Here is a 22,023-nt window from a genome sequence, read left to right as displayed (position 1 = left end):
TTGCCTTCAGGCTGCTGGAACAGGGCCATGCCAGAATCAGTTATGAGAGCGAATGGAAGTTGCACAGCGAGAGGGAGGGGGGCAAAACACAGGCCCAGAAAATCCACAAGTGGGAGAAAAGCCCCCAGCTGCCCCCAGGATCCACTCTGATAGTCTGATCAGCCTTTCACTCCCTCCATGTAAGGTCAGCCAATAAACTAGATGGTGGTTGATGGTGGCACTTTTCACACAATCGCAACACAGCACACCGTGCAAAGGGCACAAAGGGCTCTGCTGGTAGCAAAGGCATTGTGCCCAGATGCCTGGAATTTCTCTCTCTTGGGTTTCTTATGATCTGTCCAGGAACAGAACCTTGAAAGCTTGGAGTGGGGGGGGGGCTACCCTGGTCAGCCAGTGGTGGGGTGGGGGAGATTGCTTGCTGCAAAGAAATTCCTGCCCTCCCCCCTTCCTAGAGCCAATCTTGTGCTTCTTATCAGCGTTGTGGGAAATTTGGGATGCTGCATTACAAGGAAAGGAAGCTGGATGGCATGTAGGAGGAAGGTTCTCTCCTGATAAGAATCCCCGCCCCCCCATGGCACTCAGGAATTTTTGGGGACAAAGTGTGTGTGCGCGGGCATGTGTGTTTGTGTTTTAACTCCTGACAACTGCCTGGAGAAAGTTCCTGCAATTTTAGTGGCAAGATTAAGAGTGCATGCATTGAAGGGAGTTTGGGGGTAAAAACAATAGTTTTATTGCTGTCAGGGAAATTATGAAAAATAAGTGTGGTCATAGGATACTGGCTCTCGTTTACAAGATGCAAAGAAAATGCATCTGTTAGCCCGGGGGCAGAAAACAGTGAGAAGGTTCTTTTCTTTTCATTCCCACGAACTAAAATGTAAATGGACACAATATAAATGTGACAATTACTTGTGTTTCACCATTTCCTTTCCTGCCACATTACAAATTAATATTTGGTAGCCACTTGGGGTCTACTGAAGTCCCATTTTCCAACTTTAGGGAGATCCCATTTGCCTTTGGAATGCTTGTCTGGTCTTCTGCATTTGGGAAATAATATTTAGAAGAAAGTTCACTAAAGATTTAAGGACATGGGCTTGAGGGAACAAGGCTTGCCAGGCCAGGACACCCACTCCACGCAAAAGGCTCTGCCCCAGAAGGAATTTTGTGCCAGGCATGCCAACCTGCTTAATGGAAAATTCTTGTTTAAGTGTGACGTGCAAATTGAAGTTGCCCCTTCTGGTTTACAAAACCAGAATGGAAAACTGGTTATTTGCTACTACGCCATTATGGTAGCATGATGGCTTGGTTGGGGTTGAACCAAGAAGGCAGCACTCAACTCAGTCTCCTAACTGGCTGATGTCCTGCCACAGTAATTCAGGTCCCCCAGGAAGGAGGTGCCCCAAGTTTAAGGCCATATTGCAATTTTTCTGGGGATTAAGGATGAAATAGACCTGCTTAATAGCACTATTGCCATTGTGACTTCCGTCAGTTTGCTGCTGAATTTTGGTGGCCTGTTCTTGAGATCTTTCAGGGGCCATAAAAAGGCTCACCTGAGCTTAACCACCCACAGCGTTTGATGCATCCATACCATCTGTTTAGGGTCAATGGGTCTGTGAAGGGTTTTCTCTACTGCCTTTTAATCTCAAGGGTGATATTATGATTTTGCATGATTTTAGCCCTTCTGCCCATATGCAGCATTCCCAAAACCTTTTGGCCAATGGCCAGGGAACCTTGAGCAAGATTGGACTGCTTAAATGTACTTTTTGTGTTTTCCCCTAAACAGGTTCAAATATTTTTGGTAGTCTGGGAGGTAATTATCCAGCATATAAAATCATTCTTCCTCAGGTCCATGCTGCCTGGATCATAAATTGAATAAATACGCTAGAACAGAAAAAGTTATAGTTCAGGAAATTCTGTTGGTTCAAGTTTTCTAAAAAATCTATATTGTTAGGGAAGGCAGAGTAGTTTGCATTCAGCTGGCAAAAAATGAACCAAATGGCACCAGGACAGTGGCCTATCCAGTCCAAGACAACAGTTCCCATCAGTGAACCTGGGGAGAATGCCATGAGCCGCAGCAATTGTAATCCCACATTGTAGATGTTTGCTTTAACTGAGTATAATGGCTGAATTTGAATTTCCTGAATTTGCTCACAATTGAAGTCTCTGCCTTCCTTTGCATCTCCTGTGATGGTTCTGGTTGTTTTATCAACCATATCATATTCTATTTCATGCAGTGCCCTGCCTTGAAATCTGATAAGAGGGAAACTGATGTATAAAGTAAATTTTGAATTACATACACTAAATCCACTCACCATGGTGCAAAATGCCAGATATCTAGATAGATTGTCAGTACGAGAGAAGGCAATAGATAAACTTTTCTCCATGGGATTTTTGATGGGATTTGAGAAGAAGGCACTGGTGCATCTTTGGGGCTGCTGGGGCAGTTGGAGGGCCAGATTCTTCACAATAAATGAAAAGAAAGGAGGCGGCCAACCCATCAGTGAAAGGAACAAGAATGGGGAAATCAGAGAGGGTGTGTCCTGCGGGGAAACCTTGCAGGGTTGCATGCAGCTGAAAAGGCCTTCAAAAGCCTGGTTTTCACTGGCTCTCTGCCCTGCAGAGGACAGCCTCTGCTTCCCTGAGATGGAAAGTTGATGAAGTGAGGGAGCTGCTGATGTGATGCCCTCTCAGGAAACTCAGGACACCAGAAGGAATTTCTTCATCAGGGCTTGTATGGAAAAATGCATGGACCTTCAGCAACCTCATTTAAAGAGAACATAGGGCACAAAATAACAAGACGGGAAGGGGCCTTGGAGGCCTTCGATACCATCGACCATGGTATCCTTCTGTGGCGGTTGCGGGAGGTGGGAGTGGGAGGCACCATTTTACGGTGGTTCTCCTCCTACCTCTTGGACAGGTCGCAGTCGGTGTTGGTTGGAGGACAGAGGTCGACCCCTAGGCCCCTTAAATACGGGGTGCCGCAGGGCTCGGTCCTGTCCCCTCTCCTATTTAACATCTACATGAAGCCGCTGGGTGAAATCATACGCCGACACGGGATCAAATACCATCAGTACGCGGACGATACTCAATTGTATCTGTCCACCCCGTGCCAACTCAGCGAAGTGGTGGAAGTGATGTGCCAGTGCCTGGAGGCTGTCAGGGTCTGGATGGGAGCGAACAAGCTTGCACTCAACCCAGACAAGACCGAGTGGCTATTGTTGTTGCCTCCCAGATATTCCATCCCTTAGCCGGGGGGTGAAATTCTACACCCCTCAGAGAGGGTCCGCAACTTGGGTGTCCTCCTGGATTCGCACTGACATTAGAAGATCATTTGTCGGCTGTGACCAGGGTGGCTTTTGCCCAGGTTCGCCTGGTGCACCAGTTGCGGCCCTATATGGACCGGGAGGCACTTCGAATGGTCACTCATGCCCTCGTCACCTCTAAGTTTGATTACTGTAATGCGCTTTACATGGGGCTGCCCTTGAAAAGTGTTCAGAGACTACAGTTAGTCCAGAATGCAGCTGCGCGAGCGATTATGGGTGTACCTAGATACACCCATATTACACCTATCCTCTGCGAGCTGCACTGGCTTCCACACACACTTCAAGGTGCTGGTCATCACCTTTAAAGCCCTACATGGCCTAGGACCTGGATATCTGGGAGACCGCCTCCTGCCACATACCTCCCAACGGCCGATAAGAGATTGGGCCTTCTCCGGGTGCCGTCGATCGGACAATGCCGGCTGGCGGCTCCTCGGAGGAGGGCCTTCTCTGTAGCTGCTCCGACCCTGTGGAACGACCTACCCGTAGAGATCCGGACCCTCCCCACTCTCTCGGCCTTCCGAAAAGCCACGAAAACCTGGCTATTCCGGCAGGCCTGGGGCTGTTGACTCCAGGAATGAGGTCCAGCCCCACCCAGATTGAGTGTATGGTGCGTTGTTTTAAAATTGTTTCTTTTTAAATTGTTTCCTTATTTTAACTCCTTATATTAACTTTTTCTGTAAGCCATCCGAAGTCCTACGAGATTGGGCGGCATATAAATTTATTAAAAGTTAAAGTTAAAAGTTAAAGTCTTCTAGTCCTACCCCATGCATTTTCAAACTTTCCAAACTTGCATTTGAACTGTTTTTCAAAAGAAGAAAATCCTTTAAGGGCTGGAAGGAGCCATTCTGGAAGGCAATTAGTGGCCGAGGACTTCAGTGTGGGTGTGAATATCTGGTTTTGGATGGTATAGTCCATCCAAAACCAGATATCCATCCTCTCTAGGGGTCCCCACCCCCCCCCCCTAGTTCCCCAGCCTTCCATTCCACCCAAGGAACACTCTGAGAGGGGACATCTGTGGCATCCTTAACAAACGCAGTGTCCTTGGAAGGGTTTCTAGAGGAAGCTGGATGGATGACTTAGGTGGTTTTGCTCCCTACGGCAGTGAGAGAGACTAGATGATCCTCATGGTCCCCCAAATTCCATGATTTTTGCCCCCAAATGCTACACCAAGCAAATTCTGAAGCCATGGTTTTTGTTGTTACATTATCGCTGCATCTGTGGGGCCATGCCCCCCTTGCCCTGCTGCCCATTCCTTTCTCAATAAAGATGCTGTGACCAGGGAGGTGGGCAGTCTTGGCCCAGAGAAATTGGGGAGGGGGGATTCTCCTGCCTCAGAGAAAACATCCACCTAAGTGCTCCACCTGCACATTTGATGGAGGATTTGCCTGTTCCGTTGGGTGTATTATTAACCCTGAATGGAGACTCCCATTTTCAGAGGAGGTGGGGCCACGGAACCCAGTTGATGCCTTCTGGGTGCCTGGAATATCTTGGGAAAGGTGGAGCCACCCCAATCTGGCACACCTGAGAGCGTATGCTTTCAGGCCTCGACTTTCCCCACATGGCAGGGAGGCCTCCACTCTGTGCCACACACACTTCCTCTTCATGCTGGGAAGGGGGGTTTCCGGTACCCCTCCCCCCAGCCTGTAATGGCTGTAATGACCCAGCTCTTACACCTGCTGCAGCAAAGCCTCTCTTCTCTCTGGCTGACATGTCTCCCCCTCCCCAATAAAGCAGCAGTAGAGTCACCTAGGCTCCCTTCTCAGGTGAGCTGTTTGGAAGACAACATGGTCTCAACGGGGAGCCGGATTTTAATCCCTTCAGGCCTCCCAGACCAGGAATGCAAATTGAGACATCCTAGACCTGTGATGGTGAACTTATGGCACTTGTGCCAGAGGTGGCACACAAAACCCTCTCTGTGGGCACGCACGTGATCACAAGCTGATCTTCTGGTTTCCTGCATGACATACGCACCAGCTAGCTGGCCTTCGCGGGCACTGGAAAACGGCCTGAAAACTGCCTGAAAAATGCCCAAAATCCAGGCTGTTTCTGGCCATTTTCTGGGCTGTTTTTGGCTGGAAAAACAACCCTGAAAACAGCCCAAAAATCCCGGCCTGAAAATGGCCCCCAAACCAGCCAAAACCAGCCAATATACAGGCCAGCTGATCTTCGGGTTTCCGCCCCCCAGAACACGGAGATACACGTGTGTTTCAGTTTGAGCACTCGGTGCAGAAAAGGGTTTCCATCACTGTCCTAGACAAACAGCTGTTCACCTCCAGGGGTTGAGATCCCCTCTGAGGCTGATTTCGTTGTCAAATGGCTTCTTCTGGAAGGAGAACGTTTTCCTGGCTTCCGCTTCCCCACCCTGCAGCCACCTGCCTCTTGCTAACTTAAACCCCTTATTCCGTAACCTGTGCTCCAGAAGGGGCCTTGAGATTTTGCTCTGTGAAGCCTTTTCACAATTTGGAAGGCTGCCCTTCTGATACCTTTTGGTCCCCATACTACAAAAAAGATGTTTTAGCCTTTGGAAAAAGTGCAGAGAAGAACAACTAAGATGATTAAAGGCCTGGAGACTAAAACATAGGAAGAACGACTGCAGGATTTGGGTCTGGCTGGTCTAGAGAAAAGAATAATTAGGAGTGACGTGATAGCAGTTTTCCAGTATATTTGAGTGGCTGCCACAAAGAAGAGGGGGTCAAATTATTCCCCAAAGCACTGAAAGCAGTACAAGAAACAAAGGACGAACCATTGACCAGATTTTTGGTTGTAATGGAATTATTACTTTCCATGATTTGAAATTCCACAATTCCATTTCTTCCCCTTGTCTTTTTGGCTGCCATGCTGCTTTGTTAAATGATGATCGATTAGGGTTCAAAATCCTTGCCTCACCTGTGTGTTTGATCTTTTTATTCCTAAATGAAGACTTCTTTATTGCTTTCTAGTTAAATTTCATTCATTCTTTTCTTTTCTACTTTGGTGAAGGGGACTTAACGGGAACTCTGGATTGCACCTCAGTTTTTAGTTGTTACACCCAGCAAGTTCTCATATTCCTTGTCATGCATGTTCTTCTATGCTGCCGTGTTATTTTTCTGTATATGATACTGGATAATATTTGGTCCCCAGTAAAAACTGTAGATACATCAACCTGTTTGAGAAACATTTTTTTTTGCTTCTCTTTCAGATTGACCCAAAGGTCGCCTTCCCTCGCAGAGCACAGCCTAAGGTAGGTACACTTTATTCATGTCATGGTTATATTTTTATTCTAAAGAAAAACTAGTATGTTGGTCTTCAGAACAAAAGTAAAACAAAACAGTAGTGAAAAGCAAGCTAAAAAAGGATATGTAAAACAGAGCACCAAAATGCAAAACGTAAGATACAAGAATTTCTAGGCAGCAGATGACAAAATTTGAAGGAATTTCAGGCTGGTTCTGTATGACAGAGAATCTACAGACAATTTCAGCTCTCCACCTGAACTGTTATGTTTGGCCATCATGCTCAATCGTGGTCTGGTAGCTTGTATCTTTATTTTGTTTAGGGACGCGGTGGCTCAGTGGCTAAGATGCTGAGCTTGTCGATCAGAAAGGTTGGCGGTTTGGCGGTTCAAATCCCCAGTGCTGCATAATAGAGTGAGCTCCCTTACTTGTCCTAGCTTCTGCCAACTTAGCAGTTCAAAAGCACATAAAAGTGCAAAAATAGGGACCACCTTTGGTGGGAAGGTAACAGCATTCCATGGGCCTTCGGCGTTGAGTCATGCTGGCAACACGACCACGGAGTCTTCGAACAGTGCTGGCGCTTTGATTCTAAAATGGAGATGAGCACCGCCCCCTAGAGTTGGGAACGGCTGGCACAGATGTGCGAGGGAAACTTTTACCTTTATCTTTTATCCTTATTTTAATCTTCGTTCCTCTGTCAGTTTTTGAGTCCCCAACGGAAGCTTATGACTCAGCAAACTATCAGCAAAGCTTTGCAAGCCACATCTACTGGATTTGTGCGTTTTGTGTACAACGCCACCTTGAGTGACTTAATAAAGGAGAGACCTAATGAACTCTAATATAAGTAAAACCAAAACTTAATAAACCTTGTTTATTAAGCATGTTCCATGGAAAGCCACTGTGTGGAAGTGAAGGGCAGGCAGAGTTAAAAGCTGAGCCAATCAGTAGGGCTACCAGCTCTCTCCAGGACAGAGGTGGGGAGGACACTTCACTAGTGTAAATCTGTTTGGGTTGAACCACGGGAGTGTGAAGGAGCTACATCAGCCTATTCTGAGCTTCGGCAACACTGGCTGGCAATTATAGAATAGCAATAGCCCTTAGACTTATATACTACTTTAGAATGCTTTACAGCCCTCTCTAAGAGCTTTACAGAGACAGTCTGTTACCCCCAACAATCTGGGTCCTCATTTTACTCACCTCGGAAGGATGGAAGGCTGAGTCAATAGCAATAGTCCTTAGATTTATATACCACTTCACAGTGCTTTACAGCCCTCTCTAAGCAGTTTACAAAATCAGCCTCTGACCCCCAACTATCTGGGTTCTTGTTTTACTGACCTTGGAAGGATGGAAGGCTGAGTCAACCTTGAGCCGGTCAGAATTAAACTGCTGGCAGTTGGCAGGATTAGCCTACAATGCTGCATTCTAACCACTGTGCACCATGGATGGATGGATGGATGGATGGATGGATGGATGGATGGAAGGAAGGAAGGAAGGAAGGAAGGAAGGGAAAAAGGAATAGCAATAGCACTTAGACATATATACCACTTCACAGTGCTTTCTAGCCCTCTCTAAGCGGTTTACAGAGTCAGCCTCTTGCCCCCAACAATATTGGTCCTCATTTTAATGACCTTGGAAGGATGGGAGGCTGAGTCAACCTGGAGCCAGTCAGGACTGAAATTAGCTTCCAATGCTGCATTCTAATCACTGCATCACCACGTCTCATGAAATGGTGGTCTTACATAAGTAGTCCTCAATATTTGGGATCCGCACGTTTTGGGCGGACCTTTGCAGACCCAGAGCCTGCAGTTCAGTCTGTCATCATTCCAGCATTTTGGGGGACCCTCCCAGGGGTGTTGGGATGTCACAAAAAGGGCAGGGCCAATTTTTTCACCTCCTTTGGATTGGAAGGTGGGTTAGCATTACCCCTTCAAGGCCATCAGAGAAGAAGCAGAATAAATTCTAGCTCGCTCGCTCTTTATTGTATAGTTAAATGAACAGAATCTTGCAAGTCTGAGAGCCTCTCTCCCCTCTTTCCCTTTTACTCCCTCGGAAGCCAAGGAATCGCTTCCCACGCCTCTTTTCCTTCTGTGAAACGGGAGAACGTTTGCATGATTGTTTAGTCTGCGGCTCTTCCTGTGTCTCTCAAGGTCATTTCCTTGTATGAGTGCAGGACTTTATTTCTTCCTTATTAGATTTATATCCTGCTTTTATTTTATGGGACTCAAGGCACTGTAAATAATGCTCCCGCCCCCTGTTGTCCTGCCCCATAACAACCAACCCATCAGTGGGTTGGACTGGAAGAGCCAGAGTGCCCAGCTGGATTCTGTGCTAGTCCAGCGCTATAACCACTACACCAAATTGCCTTTCACAAAAGGAAGCAACTTTGCTTCTGGGAAACCAACCCTACCCACCACAGTCCTGAAAATCCCTAACCCTAAACCCCTCCCCCCCCCCACGTCAGCAGCAGGATTTACCTTGTGTGCAACCTGTCAGCTTTCTCTTGTTTCAAATCAAAATAATGGTTAGTTGTTGTTGTTATTATTTGCATATGGCATTGTAACATTAGCCAGGAGACCACCATGCCATTACAGAGTAGTACAAGTGGTCTTTGACTTACAACAGTTTGTTTAGTGACCATTCAAAGTTACAACGGCACTGAAAAAATGACTTGTGACCGTTTTTCACACTTAATGACAATGGCGACCTCCCCATGGTCATGTGATTTGCATTTGAATGCTTGACAACTGGTTCGTATTTATGATGTTTGCTTCTTCCCTGGGTCACGTGATCCCCTTTTACGACCTTCTGACAAGCACAGCCGATGGGGAAGCCAGATACGCTTAACAACGGTGTTACGAGTTTGACAACAGCAGCGATTCACTCAACAAAAGTGGCAGGAAAAGTCATAAAATGGGGCAACACTCACTTAACATGTTTCTCACTTAGCAACAGACATTTTGGGCTTAGTTGTGGTCGTATGTTGAGGATTACCTGTAATTGGACTGCCAGCTCTGTTAGATAGCAATAGCCCTTAGACTTATATGCCACTTCACAGTGCTTTACAGTCCCTCTCTAAGCCATTTACTTGCCCCCCAAAACCTGACTCCTCATTTTACCCACTTCGGAAGGAGGGAAGGCTGAGTCAACCCTGATCCTGGTGAGATTTGAACTGCCAAATTGCAGGCAGCTGGCAGTCAACAGAAAGTAGCCTGCAGTACTGCATTCTAACCACTGTACACCATGGAAGGGAGGGAGGGAGGAAAATAGCAATAGCCCTTAGACTTATATGCTACTTTACAGTGCTTGACTTCCCTCTCTAAGCCGTTTACAGAGTCAGCCTTTTGCCCCCAACAATCTGGCTCCTTATTTTACCCACCTCGGAAGAATGGAAGGCTGAGTCAACCCTGAGCCTGGTGAGATTTGAACTGCCAAATTGCAGTCAGCTGGCAATCAGCAGAAATAGCCTGCAGTACTGCTCTCTAACAACTGCGCCACTGTGGCTCATAAATTAAATGCATGCTTGTGGGCTTCTCAAGGTGTGCCACAAGATTAAGAATAATTATTGGAAAAGGCGAAAAAGCTGGGTAAGACCAGGCAACCTGGTGGCACCAAAAAGACACCCACAGAGGCCAAAATGTTTCTAGCCACAAAGGCCACATTCCACTGTCAGATGGAGCCCTCGTCCCGGGACATCCCCATCTAACATTGAGAAAGGAAAACTGCAGAGGTTCACCTGGGAAGCATTGAATGTGGATGCTCTCCTTGCCCATGAAGGGTTCTCTGCTGAGCTCTTTTTATACTCCCCCCCCACCATCAGAGATGCTGCAAAGGCTGCTGGGCTCCTTCTGCCAATGGTGCTGTGGGCAGGTGGCCGAGCAGATCAGGTAGCCCAAGGAACAGCTCTGCGGCTCAGGGCTGGAACTGGGTTAATTCCATTAAGCAGTTTGGTGACAGAAGGTATTTTGCTTGGTGAGTGGGGGGGAGGGACGGAGGGCTTCCAAGACCGAGAATTGCAGTGGATTAACTCTGCACTCGGTTGAGTCATTAAAAGCTGATTCTTCTTGCAAAGCGAAGGCGTCAGGCCGAGGGCAAGGTGGTTGCAAGAGCCTTCAAAATTAAGGGGCTCTGGAGCTGGAAATCCTCCCGGGGTCTCTTCTGAAACAACACAACTTTGCAATGTTGTGTCATCTCTATCATTCTCTGAAGTGGTGTAGGGTTTTCTGCCTAGGCAGGAGGTTGGACTAGAAGACCTCCAAGGTCCCTTCCAACTCTATTATTCTGTTCTGTTCTGTTCTATTCTATTCTATTCTATTCTATTCTCTCTCTCCCATCTCTTCCCACGTTTTCTTTGCTTTCCATTGAAGTGGAAGCCAAGTATTCTGAAATAAATCCAGTTCTGTGAAAAGTATACACAATCCAAATTGATCTACACCACATTACAAACAGCAAAAGCATAAAGAGAGAGCCACAGCCATGAAAACAGACATGGGCGAAATGAATTGGCGGGGGATATTTGGCCCCAAACTTTCTCTTTGCTGGCGATGCTGAAAAGCACACAAATCCCACAACTTTGTACTGTTTATTACATGGGAACACCTCATCCATCCTAACACAACACGCCCATAATAACAATACCACTTAGACTTATATACTGCTTTACAGCCCTCTCTATCGGGATGCGGTGGCTCAGTGGCTAAGACACTGAGCTTGTCGATCAGAAAGGTCAGCAGTAACGCGGTTCGAATCCCTAGCACCATGTAACAGAGTGAGCTCCCGTTCCTTGTCCCAGCTTCTGCCAACCTAGCAGTTCGAAAGCACATAACAATGCAAATAGAAAAATAGGGACCACCTTTGGTGGGAAGGTAGCAGTGCTCCATGCACCCTCGGCATTTAGTCATGCCAGCCACATGATCACCGAGATGTCTTTGGACAGCGCTGGCTCTTTGGCTTTGAAACAGAGATGAGCACCGCCCCCTAGAGTCGGGAACGACTAGCGCAAATGGGTGAGGGGAACCTTTACCTTACAGCCCTCTCTAAGCGGTTTACAGAATCAGCCTCTTGACCCTAACAATTGAGCTCCTCATTTTAACTACCTCAAAAGAAGGGAAGACTGAGCCAATCTTGAGCCTGGCTATATTTGAACTGTCAAATTGCAGGCAGCTGGCAGGCAGCAGAAGTAGCTTACAGTACTGCACTTTAACCACTGTGCCTCTTGGACTCACAATAGTCCCCATAGGCCACAGCTTGACCCTGCTGGCCTCTTCCTAAGAAGCCTTCTGGCACGTGAATGAAGAGAAGCCCCAGGTGGAAGGAGGGCAGGAGGGAGGGAGTCCCTCAAAAACCCAACGTCAGAAGCGACCTTGCTGGCAGGAGATCTGAGCATCTGAGAGCGTGCCAATTGGCATTGTTCACAAAATGTTGCCCATCTCCTTGGAGCAGAAGACGCTGTAGCTGCTTGGTTCTCTTGCTTTGTGATTGCAATCTGGCCTGTTTGAAGGCAAGCTGCCCAGTGTGGGAGCACTTAGGTTGCAGCACAAGTCCTCCACTCCTGGACGTCTCCTGCCTGGGACCTCTGCAGAACTGCTGCCTGCCCTTGCCATCCGGATGCGGGTCAGCTTTCTTCCCAGCTCCGTCTGCCGTGGGAGCTTCTCTTGCAAAATCTTTCTTTTTGTTTTTAAGCCAATGACTCTGAATCTTCCACTGCAGCCTCTTTCTCCTTCTGTTTTCTAGATGGTAACACGGACTAAGAAAATATTTGTAGGTGGCCTGTCGGTGAACACCACCGTGGAAGATGTCAAGCAATACTTCGAGCAGTTTGGGAAGGTAAGCGCTTCGGGTCAGAGCGGGAGTGAACTCTCCCGTCCTTCCGTGTTTCAAGACTGGCCCGTTTCCTCCAGGTGTTAGTCAGAGATTGGGAGCGCCTGCAAGGGCTCAGCATCCTGTCAAATGGCAGCTCTCGGGTTTCTATGTTGAGGAGGCCCAAAGAGGAGTACGATTCCTAAAATCCTAAATCCCAAAACATCACCTATTACAAATGGGCTTAGGTCTTTGTACTCACAGAAGCTAATATAAAGTCACCATTCTATCCAGGTTGTCCCAAAGGTGCTTTTTCAGGAGGCAACTGGACTTTCTGGTCTTTCTTTGAAGACGTTTCGCTTCTCATCCAAGAAGCTTCTTCAGCTCTGACTGGATGGTGGGGAATGGATTAAAATCCTTCCATTCTCCACCCTCCAGTCAGAGCTGAAGAAGCTTCTTGGATGAGAAGCGAAACGTCTTCAAAGAAAGACCAGAAAGTCCAGTTGCCTCTTGAAAAAAAAGCACCTTTGGGACAACCAGGACCTTGGATGACTGAAAGTCCCCATAGACCAGAGGTCCCCAAACCTAGCAACTTTTAAGTTGAGTTGAAGTCCACAAGACTTAATGTTGCCAAATTTGGGGACTTCTGCCATAGACATTCATCTATTGTAATTCCCTCTTTCCATTTTCCCCCTCCTCTCTGCTCATTGCAAACTTGGCTGCCTGACACAAAACTGTAGGGATCCTGGCATGAAAGACCAAACTGCACATTGCTAGCAGTCAGCATTTTTGCAAAGGCCAACACTTATGCTGGCAATGCTATGCCGTTGCTGAAGGACCAGAGCCAACAAATTGGGGATTTCTTTATCTTCCTGGGTAGTTTTAAGGGTTATGCCTAAAAGCCCCCCAAATGGCCTGCCAGGTCTAGGTTGCTCAAGGCCCTCAAAAGGGCTTCTAGGAGTTGTGTGTGCCCCATAGCCAAAGGTTGTCCACCCCAAGAGGTTCTTGGCCTGTGCAAGATGATTTCCTGGAAAACCAAATTCTGTCATTGTTCTTGTTCCCTCTGCCTGCCCACCTTTCACAATGCCTATAATAATTTTCTTTCTGATATTTTTTTTTTGTGTGGTGGGGGGAATCTTCCACTCCCCTTTCTTCTGAATCCTGCAAGATCAGCCGGTAACTCCAGGGAGTTTCAAGGGTTTCATTTTGAGTTTTCTTTGTTCCCCAACCATCCTCCAACTCCATGCATGGATGGAGGCTTTGAACATTTTTGTTCTTGGCATTTTATTTTTATCCATTACTTTTTATTTTTAAAAGGATGGATAAAATGAAAGCCCCAGTATACGGATATTTGCAACAAAGTGCTGTAAAAGCCAAGCAATAATAAAAAGGAACCGTTCGGCAAGGATAATGCTACGGATTAAAATGGTAGCATTAAAGCCGTTTTTTCAAAGTTTAGAAACTTGAGTCAGTCGAGGTCTTTTGGAGCCAAAACTATTACGAAGCCTTTGAGGGACGAGGGGGAACTATTTCCCTAGTGACGGCCTGCCTCCGTTTAAACACGGAGGTTTTTACAAAAGCCTCCCCAAAAGACCTTTGATAGCAGGATTCCACCTGGAGCCCTGCTTTGAAGTTGAGTCCTTATTCTTCGCATCATACGTGGGACCACATTTGGGGAGCCACTGAGCAGTGCCAGTTAACAGCCTGGTAAGCTGCATTTTCAGATGATGTGCTGGGCCACCCACTTGCAATGCCAGCCTAGGGAATGGGCGAGCTGTTTCCTTGATGAGGTGTCTTGGTAGCCACCTTCTCTCTTTCTGAAAGGGGAGAGAGGCCTGGATGGAATTTAAGAGGGGTCAGCGTGAGCCCCCATGCTGGGTTAAAGAGTGGGCCTTGGGCTGGATGCTGCTGGAGCACGAATCTTGACTAAGTGGAATGGGAAGAGTGCTTGGCTGGAATTGTTCAATGGGATTTTTATTTTGTGAGAGAGGAGTGAGGGCAAGGAAGGGTCAGGATGGTGGAAACCTTCCTCACCCAAGGGGTTTCCCCCATCCAGCTGATCACCTTCAATATACCTGTTTGGAAATAACATTACTTTCATGTAAGCTTTGTAAAGATTTTTGTGCCATATGTGAAAGACAGAGTGAGTTCTTAAGAGCTGCCCTTTCAGAGTTTTTTCTCTTTTCTTCTGTGCCCCTGCAATATTTTATACATCCATGGGTGTGAATCAAGACTGGAATATTTTGTGGGCTCCTCCTGCCAAAGGAAGAACACTAAAATTGCCCCCCCCAAAATGAGGGCAAATGAAATTTCGTCTGTATTCTGGTGCTGCTGACTGAAGCCCTGGCCGGATGCATTCAGATTCTGCTTTGGCAGGACGGGGTTTTCCTGGCTGGCTGGGGAATTCTGGGAGTTGAAGCCCACAAGTCTTAAAAGTTCCCAAGTTTGGACACCCCTGTGCTAAATGAATCAAGGTTTCTAGCTTATATGAGGACATTCATGGCTTGCTCTGTAGATGCTTAATAGACTTGAGGATCCAGGTCAAGATTTGCATTTTGAAAGGCAAGGAAGGCCAGCTAGTGACCAAGAGTGGAGGTCATCTTCTCCGTGGTGGGCCCAGTCCATTCAAATACTGGGAAAGTTTGTTGAGCAGAAAGTTTGCCCTGGAGCTGATGTTATCATTCATATATATATATATATATTGCCTGGCACCTTCGGTTTCTCCTGTTCCCCTGAAAATCCTTCCTGGAATGAAGTCCTCTTGAGCACTGGCTGAATGCTACTGGTGGCACGACCTTCTTCTCGGCCAGGGCGGGACACCAAGGATTTCGGGGCTAAATTCTCTTCTGTGACATTGCTTCCACAGAGCTCCTCCTTCTGTGGCCGTGGATGCCCTATGGTCAGTAGTTGGCACTGAAGGGGCACTTTCGTGTCCCAGCACCCCATAGCTCAAAGGTACAAATACAGTGTGTAGCTCCCCCTCCCCCCTTCTGTCTTCCAACTCAGGAATCACGAAACCAGCCTCATCCCCTCTTCACTCTCTTCACGTAGTACGCCCAGATACTTTGTAGATCGATTTCTCATTATGTGTCTAGTTAGATTTAGATTTTTAAAAAAACACACACACACATCTCAGTTTTCTTATTTTTCTTTTTTCATCCTTCCCCTCCACTGTTGTGCTAATTTTTTGTTTGTAGCTTTGAAAATCACAACGTAGATTGCAGTACCCATATTTAGCAGCTGTCTATCTGCATACTTCCAATTTACAATAGTCCTGTTTAATTAATGTATAAATACATTGGGTGGGAATAAAAGCAGTTTGCGTACATTTCTCCTTTCCCTCCAGAAGATTCCAGGTTTGTTGCTGCCAGAAAGTTCAGGTATCTTAAGAACTTGTTAAGCTTTTTCCCACCAATTGTTTCTAGTCCCGAGTGATGCACAAGGTGTTAGGAAGCCACAAATCCAACCTGAAGATGGGTCTTCATACCGTCTTTAGATATCTGCCCCCTCCAGCCTTGAGGCTTGTGCCACCCCCACCCCTTCACATTCCAGGTGAACTCAGCTACTCTTCCTTGGTTCATAAGAGTTGGAGACGAGAAACTGGGACTCAGTGAATCCTGATTGGTGGTTTAGCTGCAGAGTTCGGAGCTGGCTGGTCTCCTAATGCTGCAGAGCTTCCTTTAGAGGTAACCAGACTCTTTGCTGTCATCTGGATTTTTTCAGTCTCAATCAAGATCAAGGGAGGTACTAACCCCACTCTATAAAGCCTTAGTAAGGCCACACCTTGAGTACTGCATCCAGTTTTGGTCTCCACTCTATAAAAAAGAGGTTGAGACTCTAGAAAGAGTGCAGAGAAGAGCAATCAGGATGATTAGGGGCCTGGAGTCTAAAACATACAATGAATGTTTGCAGGAACTGGGCGGGGCTAGTCTAGTGAAGAGAAGGACCAGGGGAGACAGGATAGCATCCTTCCAATATTTGAGGGGCTGCCCCAGAAAGTGAGGTGTGTGTGTGTGTCAAGCTATTTTCCAAAGCACCTGAATGCCAGACAAGGAACAATGGATGGAAACTGATCAAGGAGAGATTCAACCTAGAAATAAGGAGGAATTTCCTGACAGTGAGAACAATCAACCCATGGAACAGAAGTTGCCTTCAGAAGTTGTGGGAGCTTCATCACTGGAGGCTTTCAAGAAGAGATTGGACAACCATTTGTCAGAAATGGTGTAAGGTCTCCTGCTTGGGAGGTGTGGACTAGAAGACATACAAGGTCCCTTCCAACTCTGTTAATCTGTTAATAGTCTTATCATTTCCTTCTCTTAAAGAATGTACCAATGGAGCTGGTCTTGGGACATTTTGATTTAATTTCCTCAGAGTAGTACTCTTCAACCTTGGCAGCTTCAAGGTGTGTGGACTTCAGCTCCCAGAATTCGTGACTGACTGGGGAATTCTGGGAGTTGAAGTCCACATATCTTCAAGCTGCCAAGAGTTGAGAAACGTTGCTCTTGAGCAATGGATCTCAGAAATCACTGCTAGGATGCTTCTGCTCCCTCTGCAAAACCAAATCACACAAAATAAGCACAACCCAAAAGGTACTTTTTCCAAACGACAACTGGACTTGCTTGGCTGTTTCCTTTGAAAATGTTTCGCTTCTCATGCAAGAAGTTCTTTCAGTTGAACCGAAGAAGCTTCTTGAATGAGAAGCGAAACATTAAAAGAAAAAAAAGGCCTATTGCCTTTTGGAAAAACCACCTTGGGACAACCGAACATGAATGATTGAGAATCTCTGTAAACAAAATAAGCAGAAGTTTCAGCCATTTTAGATATTACTTGATTATATGATACTTTATTTATTTATGAGCCACGGTGGCACAGTGATTAGAGTGCAGTACTGCAGGCTACTCCTGCTGCCTACCTGCAGTTTGGCAGTTCGAATCTCACCAGGCTCAAAGTTAACTCAGCCTTCCCTCCTTCCGAGGTGGATAAAATGAGGAGCCAGATTGTTGGGGGCTAAGAGACTGACTCTGTAAACGCTTGGAGAGGGCTGCAAAGTACTGTGAAGCGATATATAAGTCTAAGGGCTATTGTTTTTGCTATTTGTTGGATTTACCTCCCACCCTTTCTCTGGGAGGTCAAGAGTACCTAGGAGTTCCTTTGGTTGTGACAACCACCGGCCCTGCATTTATCCTGAGTCTTAAGTCCTCAGTATAACACAGTGAAGATGTGTTTCAGGAAGAGCCCCGTTGAGGTGGGGCTGACCCTGGGTGGGAGAGGCTAAAACGTCAACAGACGTCCTTAAGGAGGGAAGCTAAAGAGGTGTAAAACTGCCATCTTTTTAACAGAAATACAGGAACTCTGAACTTACAACTGTTTGTTTAGTGACAGTTTAGAGTTACAACAGCACTGGGAAAAGTGGCTTATGACTAATCCTTGCACTTAAAATCCCTAGCAGAATCTGTATACCCTGCGATCAGAATTCAGGCCCTCGGCAACTGGCGTGCATTGACCATGGCTGCAGCCTCCCAGGGAATCACGTGATTGCCATTGGTGATTTTCTCAGCTGGCTTCCAACAAACTGTCAGTTGGGGAAACTGGATTTGTTTAACGACCACATGATTCACTTAGCAGCTGTATGCTTAGCCACAGCTATTCTGGACCAGGTGCTTTCTGTCTCAGGTGCTCGGAGGCCTCATCCTGCTCCACCTCACCCTCCTGACTGGGGCTGGCTGGCGATTCCAGTCAGGCATTCAGGGGTAAGTGCCCCCCTATGCACTGCTAGGTCAACCGAGAAGGGGATCCTGCTGCTGCTTGCCCAACTCAGGCCCTGTAGCCGGCTGAGCACAGGATGGCCCACGAGGAGGTGGCCCCTTGAGCCTTGCTTTGGCAGCTGGTCCAGCGAAGAGAGCCTGGTCTGCGCTGAAGGTAGCAATAGCAATAGCAGTAGACTTATATACCGCTTCATAGGCCTTTCAGGCCTCTCTAAGCGGTTTACAGAGAGTCAGCATATTGCCCCCAACAATCTGGGTCCTCATTTTACCCACCTCGGAAGGATGGAAGGCTGAGTCAACCCTGAGCCGGTGAGATTTGAACCGCTGACCTGCTGATCTAGCAGTAGCCTGCAGTGCTGCATTTAACCACTGCGCCACCTTGGCTCTTATAGGTCAGACCTATAAAGGGCCTTTGTTGCTGGCCCCCCTCCTGCTAGAAGAAAGGTCTCTCGATCTGTTCCCCCCAAAGGCTCATTAAGCTCGGAGAGGGACTCTGGCCGATTGAGCGGACTTTCTGTTCCTTTTGGTTGGCAGCAGGACATCCCCTCCCCTACCTTCCGCTTTGGAGTTTTTTGAAAAAAGCTGCAATTGTAAAATCTCCTTTGAGGCGAACTCGACTCTGACTGACAGCACGAACATATCCATGGAGCTTTCTTGGCAACCATGACAAAGCACTTTGCAACTGCCAGTTCTCCTGCGATTCTTTTTAACTTTGCCATGGAACTCTGGTTTTTGAATTTCCTGGTGGTCTCCTTTCAAAGCTGGCAGATCCAGCTTTTCGAGATCAGCCGAGGTCTGCCATCTAAAAAAACAGCCTCAACACCAAACCAGAAAGAAAGAGGGAGGGAGGAAGAGAGAGAAGGAGGAGAGAGAGGGAGGGAGGAAGAGAGAAGGAGGAGAGAGAGGGAAGAAGAGAAGAGAGAGGGAGGGAGGAAGAGGAGGAGAGAGAGAAGAAGGAGGAGAGAGAGGGAGGGAGGAAGAGAGAGAAGGAGGAGAGGGTGGGAGGAAGAGAAGAGGAGAGAGGGAGGGAGGAAGAGAGAGAAGGAGGAGAGGGAAGGAGAAAAAGGGAAAAGGAGAAGAGGGAGGGAGGCAGGAAGAGAGAAGGAGATGGAGGGAGAGAGAAAAGGAGGAGAGAGGGAGGAAGAGAGAAGGAGAGAGATGGAGGAAGAGAGGAAGAGAGGAGGAGAGGGGGGAGGAAGAGAGAAGAGAGGGAGGGAGGAAGAGAGAAAAGGAGGAGAGAGGGTGGGAGGGAGGAAGAGAAGGAGGAGAGAGAGAAGGTTGGGTTGGGGCTCTTTCCTGGCTTACTGGTGTTCTATATACAGGGACCTATTTTGCACAGATATTATGGGCAACCTGGTCTGCCGTTGTTAAACCACAGAAATGTTGCTTCACCCGTTGTTAGTGAAGATGGAGTTTTGAATTTGTATACCTGTCGGTGGCTGATGAGATTACGGTTCAGAAGAACTGGAAAGGAGATAATCTAGTCCAGGGGTCTCCAACCTTGGCAACCTTAAGGCTTGTGGACCTCAACTCCCAGAATTCCTCAGCCAACTTTGCAACCTTAGCAACTTCAAGGCTCGTGGACCTCAACTCCCAGAATTCCTCAGCTAGCTGGCTGAGGAATTCTGAGAATTGAAGTCCACGAGCCTTAAAGTTGCCAAGGTTGGAGGTCCCTGAACTAGTCCACCTCTGCTCAGTTCAAGAACACAGATGGCCTTGAAAGCCTCCAGCAATGAGAGCCCCCTGGGCTGACCACCCTTCCCGTCAGGAAATGCCCCTCCTTTCAAACTGAAGAGGTTCTCCTCAGGTTCACAGAGAACAAGGTCACTCTGTCACTCAGGAGTCTCCGTAAACTGCTTAGAGAGGGCTGTAAAACCCTATAAAGCAGAATATAAGTCAATGTTCTCCAAACTTGGCCACTTTAAGACTTGTGGACTTCAAAAAGAAGGAACACAAAAAGCCGATTTAAATTACAGGAAAGTCCAGCCCGGCTTCCAAAGATTAAAAAAAAAGGAACAGAAAAATAAACTTCCAAATGGCAAACATTTATCGCCGCTGCTTTTCTCACTTATCAGCCTTATTTTAAACTAAGTTCCCAAATTTAGAGTGTTCTCTTTCCAACAAGAAAAAAGGATTTAAAACTCACACCAAACGACATGTTCATATCCATCGCTCTCTCTGGGCTTTTGCAGTTGTAGTCAGCATCGAGCTGATCCGGAAGTCACTGGATTAGGAAGGCTTTCCTTAGGTTCCCAGAGATTTTGCGAACATCTCTGGGACCACTGGAGTTCCCCCCACGTCACTGTCTCTACGGGACAGCTTAGATTCAAATGAATCATCCAAAAAAGACCCCGGTATAGATGGTCATTCAGGAACTGCCTGAAAGTCCGTCTTCTCACTGCTAAGCCCCGCCTTCTCCTCCAAAACTGAATATATATTGTAGAAGGAAAATGAGGCCTTTAGTTACATTAGAGGAAATATCTGAGATGGTAAATATTATTTGAAGATGTAGATGTTAAAACAACCGTAACCAAACGACATGCTGCATGTGATGATGGTTTTTTTTCCCCTTTTTTTTGTCCTTTTTGGACCTTTTTTTTGTCCTTTTTGGCCTCCCCCTCCTCCCCCACCCTTTTTTTTCTTGTTCTATTTTGTTTTTTTTGTTTTTTTTAAACCCTAGCTTATTGTGGTGTTTATTAAATATACAACAGAGAGATACGGGATGTACAAACTTAGTAGGGATGCACCTGTGATCAAACGACATATTGTATGTGAAGATGGGTTTCCCCTCCCCCCCTTTTTTTCCCCATCTTCTCCCTTTCCCATTGTTGTCTGTGTAATAAAAAATAAAAATAATAAAAAAAAAGACTTGTGGACTTCAACTCCCAGAATTCCTCAGCCAGCATGTCTGGCTAAGGAATTCTGGGAGATGAAGTCCACAAGTCTTAGAGTGGCCATGTTTGGAGACCCCTGGTCTAAATGCTATGGCTAAGATCCTTCTTGAACATTTCCCCTTTTCTTGCTAGCAGCTGCTGCTTCCTTGGCTAAGTCTTCTCGTTTCCAGGCCTACTGTGGGCTTCTGGTTGGCTCATGCTTTGAAGATGCCCACTGGTCTCCCCACCTGTTCTGGGAGTAGCATTCGGTCTCTTTCCAAACTTGGGGCATCAGGTGAAGTGAAAGCTGATGGAAGTCAATCTGCAGGAGATTCCCTGCAGGTCCCCTGTGTGGAGATACTCCTTTCGGGATGCTGGTGCGTGTCCCTTGAACGGCTGATTCTTGGGGAGAGGAGGGGCAACTCTTAGAAGCCCCTATCTGGCACAGTCAGCAGACCTGATCTGCAAAACTACAGAGGGCCACTAGAAGGCGCCGTCTGTGTATCTTTGCAGCCTTGAACCCCCTAGATCAGGGATCCCCAAAACTGGGAATTCTGGGAGTTGAAGTCTGACAGGCTTAAAGTCGCCAAGGTTGGAGACCCCTGCCCTAGATGTGACCCAGTTCTCTTGGCTCCCAACCCAGACAACAGGCAGCCTATCTCTGCGAGCTGCCAGGGAGGCAGCCTGGTTCCCTTTGCGCGCTTAAAAAATAAAACCCCATCTGATGCTTCTTTCTGAGTTCCACCTCCAGAGAGGATGTCTGAAGGCAGAACGGAAATGTGCCAAGGGGAGCTGCTATTTATACCTCCTGTCTCTGAACTCTCAATCTGCCTGTCCCACCCGCTGAAGGGCATCTCCTGCTCAGCGCCAGTTTCCAGCAGGGCGCCAAGAGATGGATTATTTGGGAAAGAGGAGACTCTGGAGGGCCCCTCCTGCTCCCCCTCCTCCTCCCTGGGACGGTTATGTCATCTAATAACCAGCCGGGCTGGGCAGTCCAAGCTTCCCCAGAGAGGACAGGCTGGCTGCTATCGGAGGAGATCAGCTCCTTCCTGCCTGGGCA

At 47.2% G+C, this 22,023-nt stretch overlaps 1 protein-coding gene across 4 annotated transcripts in view; it reads left to right on the top strand.

The window, feature by feature from the left end:
- MSI1 (musashi RNA binding protein 1) overlaps window positions 1-22,023 on the top strand; it is a 60,993-nt gene that overhangs the window by 12,564 nt on the left and 26,406 nt on the right. For all 4 annotated transcript variants that reach the window (XM_087705863.1, XM_087705864.1, XM_087705861.1 and 1 more), the window contains exons 5-6: window positions 6,499-6,540; window positions 12,260-12,352. In XM_087705863.1, the coding sequence (XP_087561989.1) occupies window positions 6,499-6,540; window positions 12,260-12,352 (135 nt within the window). The remainder of the gene's footprint in view (window positions 1-6,498; window positions 6,541-12,259; window positions 12,353-22,023) is intronic.

This window comes from Thamnophis sirtalis, unplaced genomic scaffold (genome assembly GCF_051295495.1).
Source record: "Thamnophis sirtalis isolate CommonGarterSnake01/CBP01778 unplaced genomic scaffold, rThaSir2_p1.2 scaffold_2, whole genome shotgun sequence".
Lineage (NCBI taxonomy): Eukaryota > Metazoa > Chordata > Lepidosauria > Squamata > Natricidae > Thamnophis > Thamnophis sirtalis.
The sequence above is the reverse complement of the archived record's forward strand: the minus strand, read 5'-3'. Positions and strand labels throughout refer to the sequence as shown.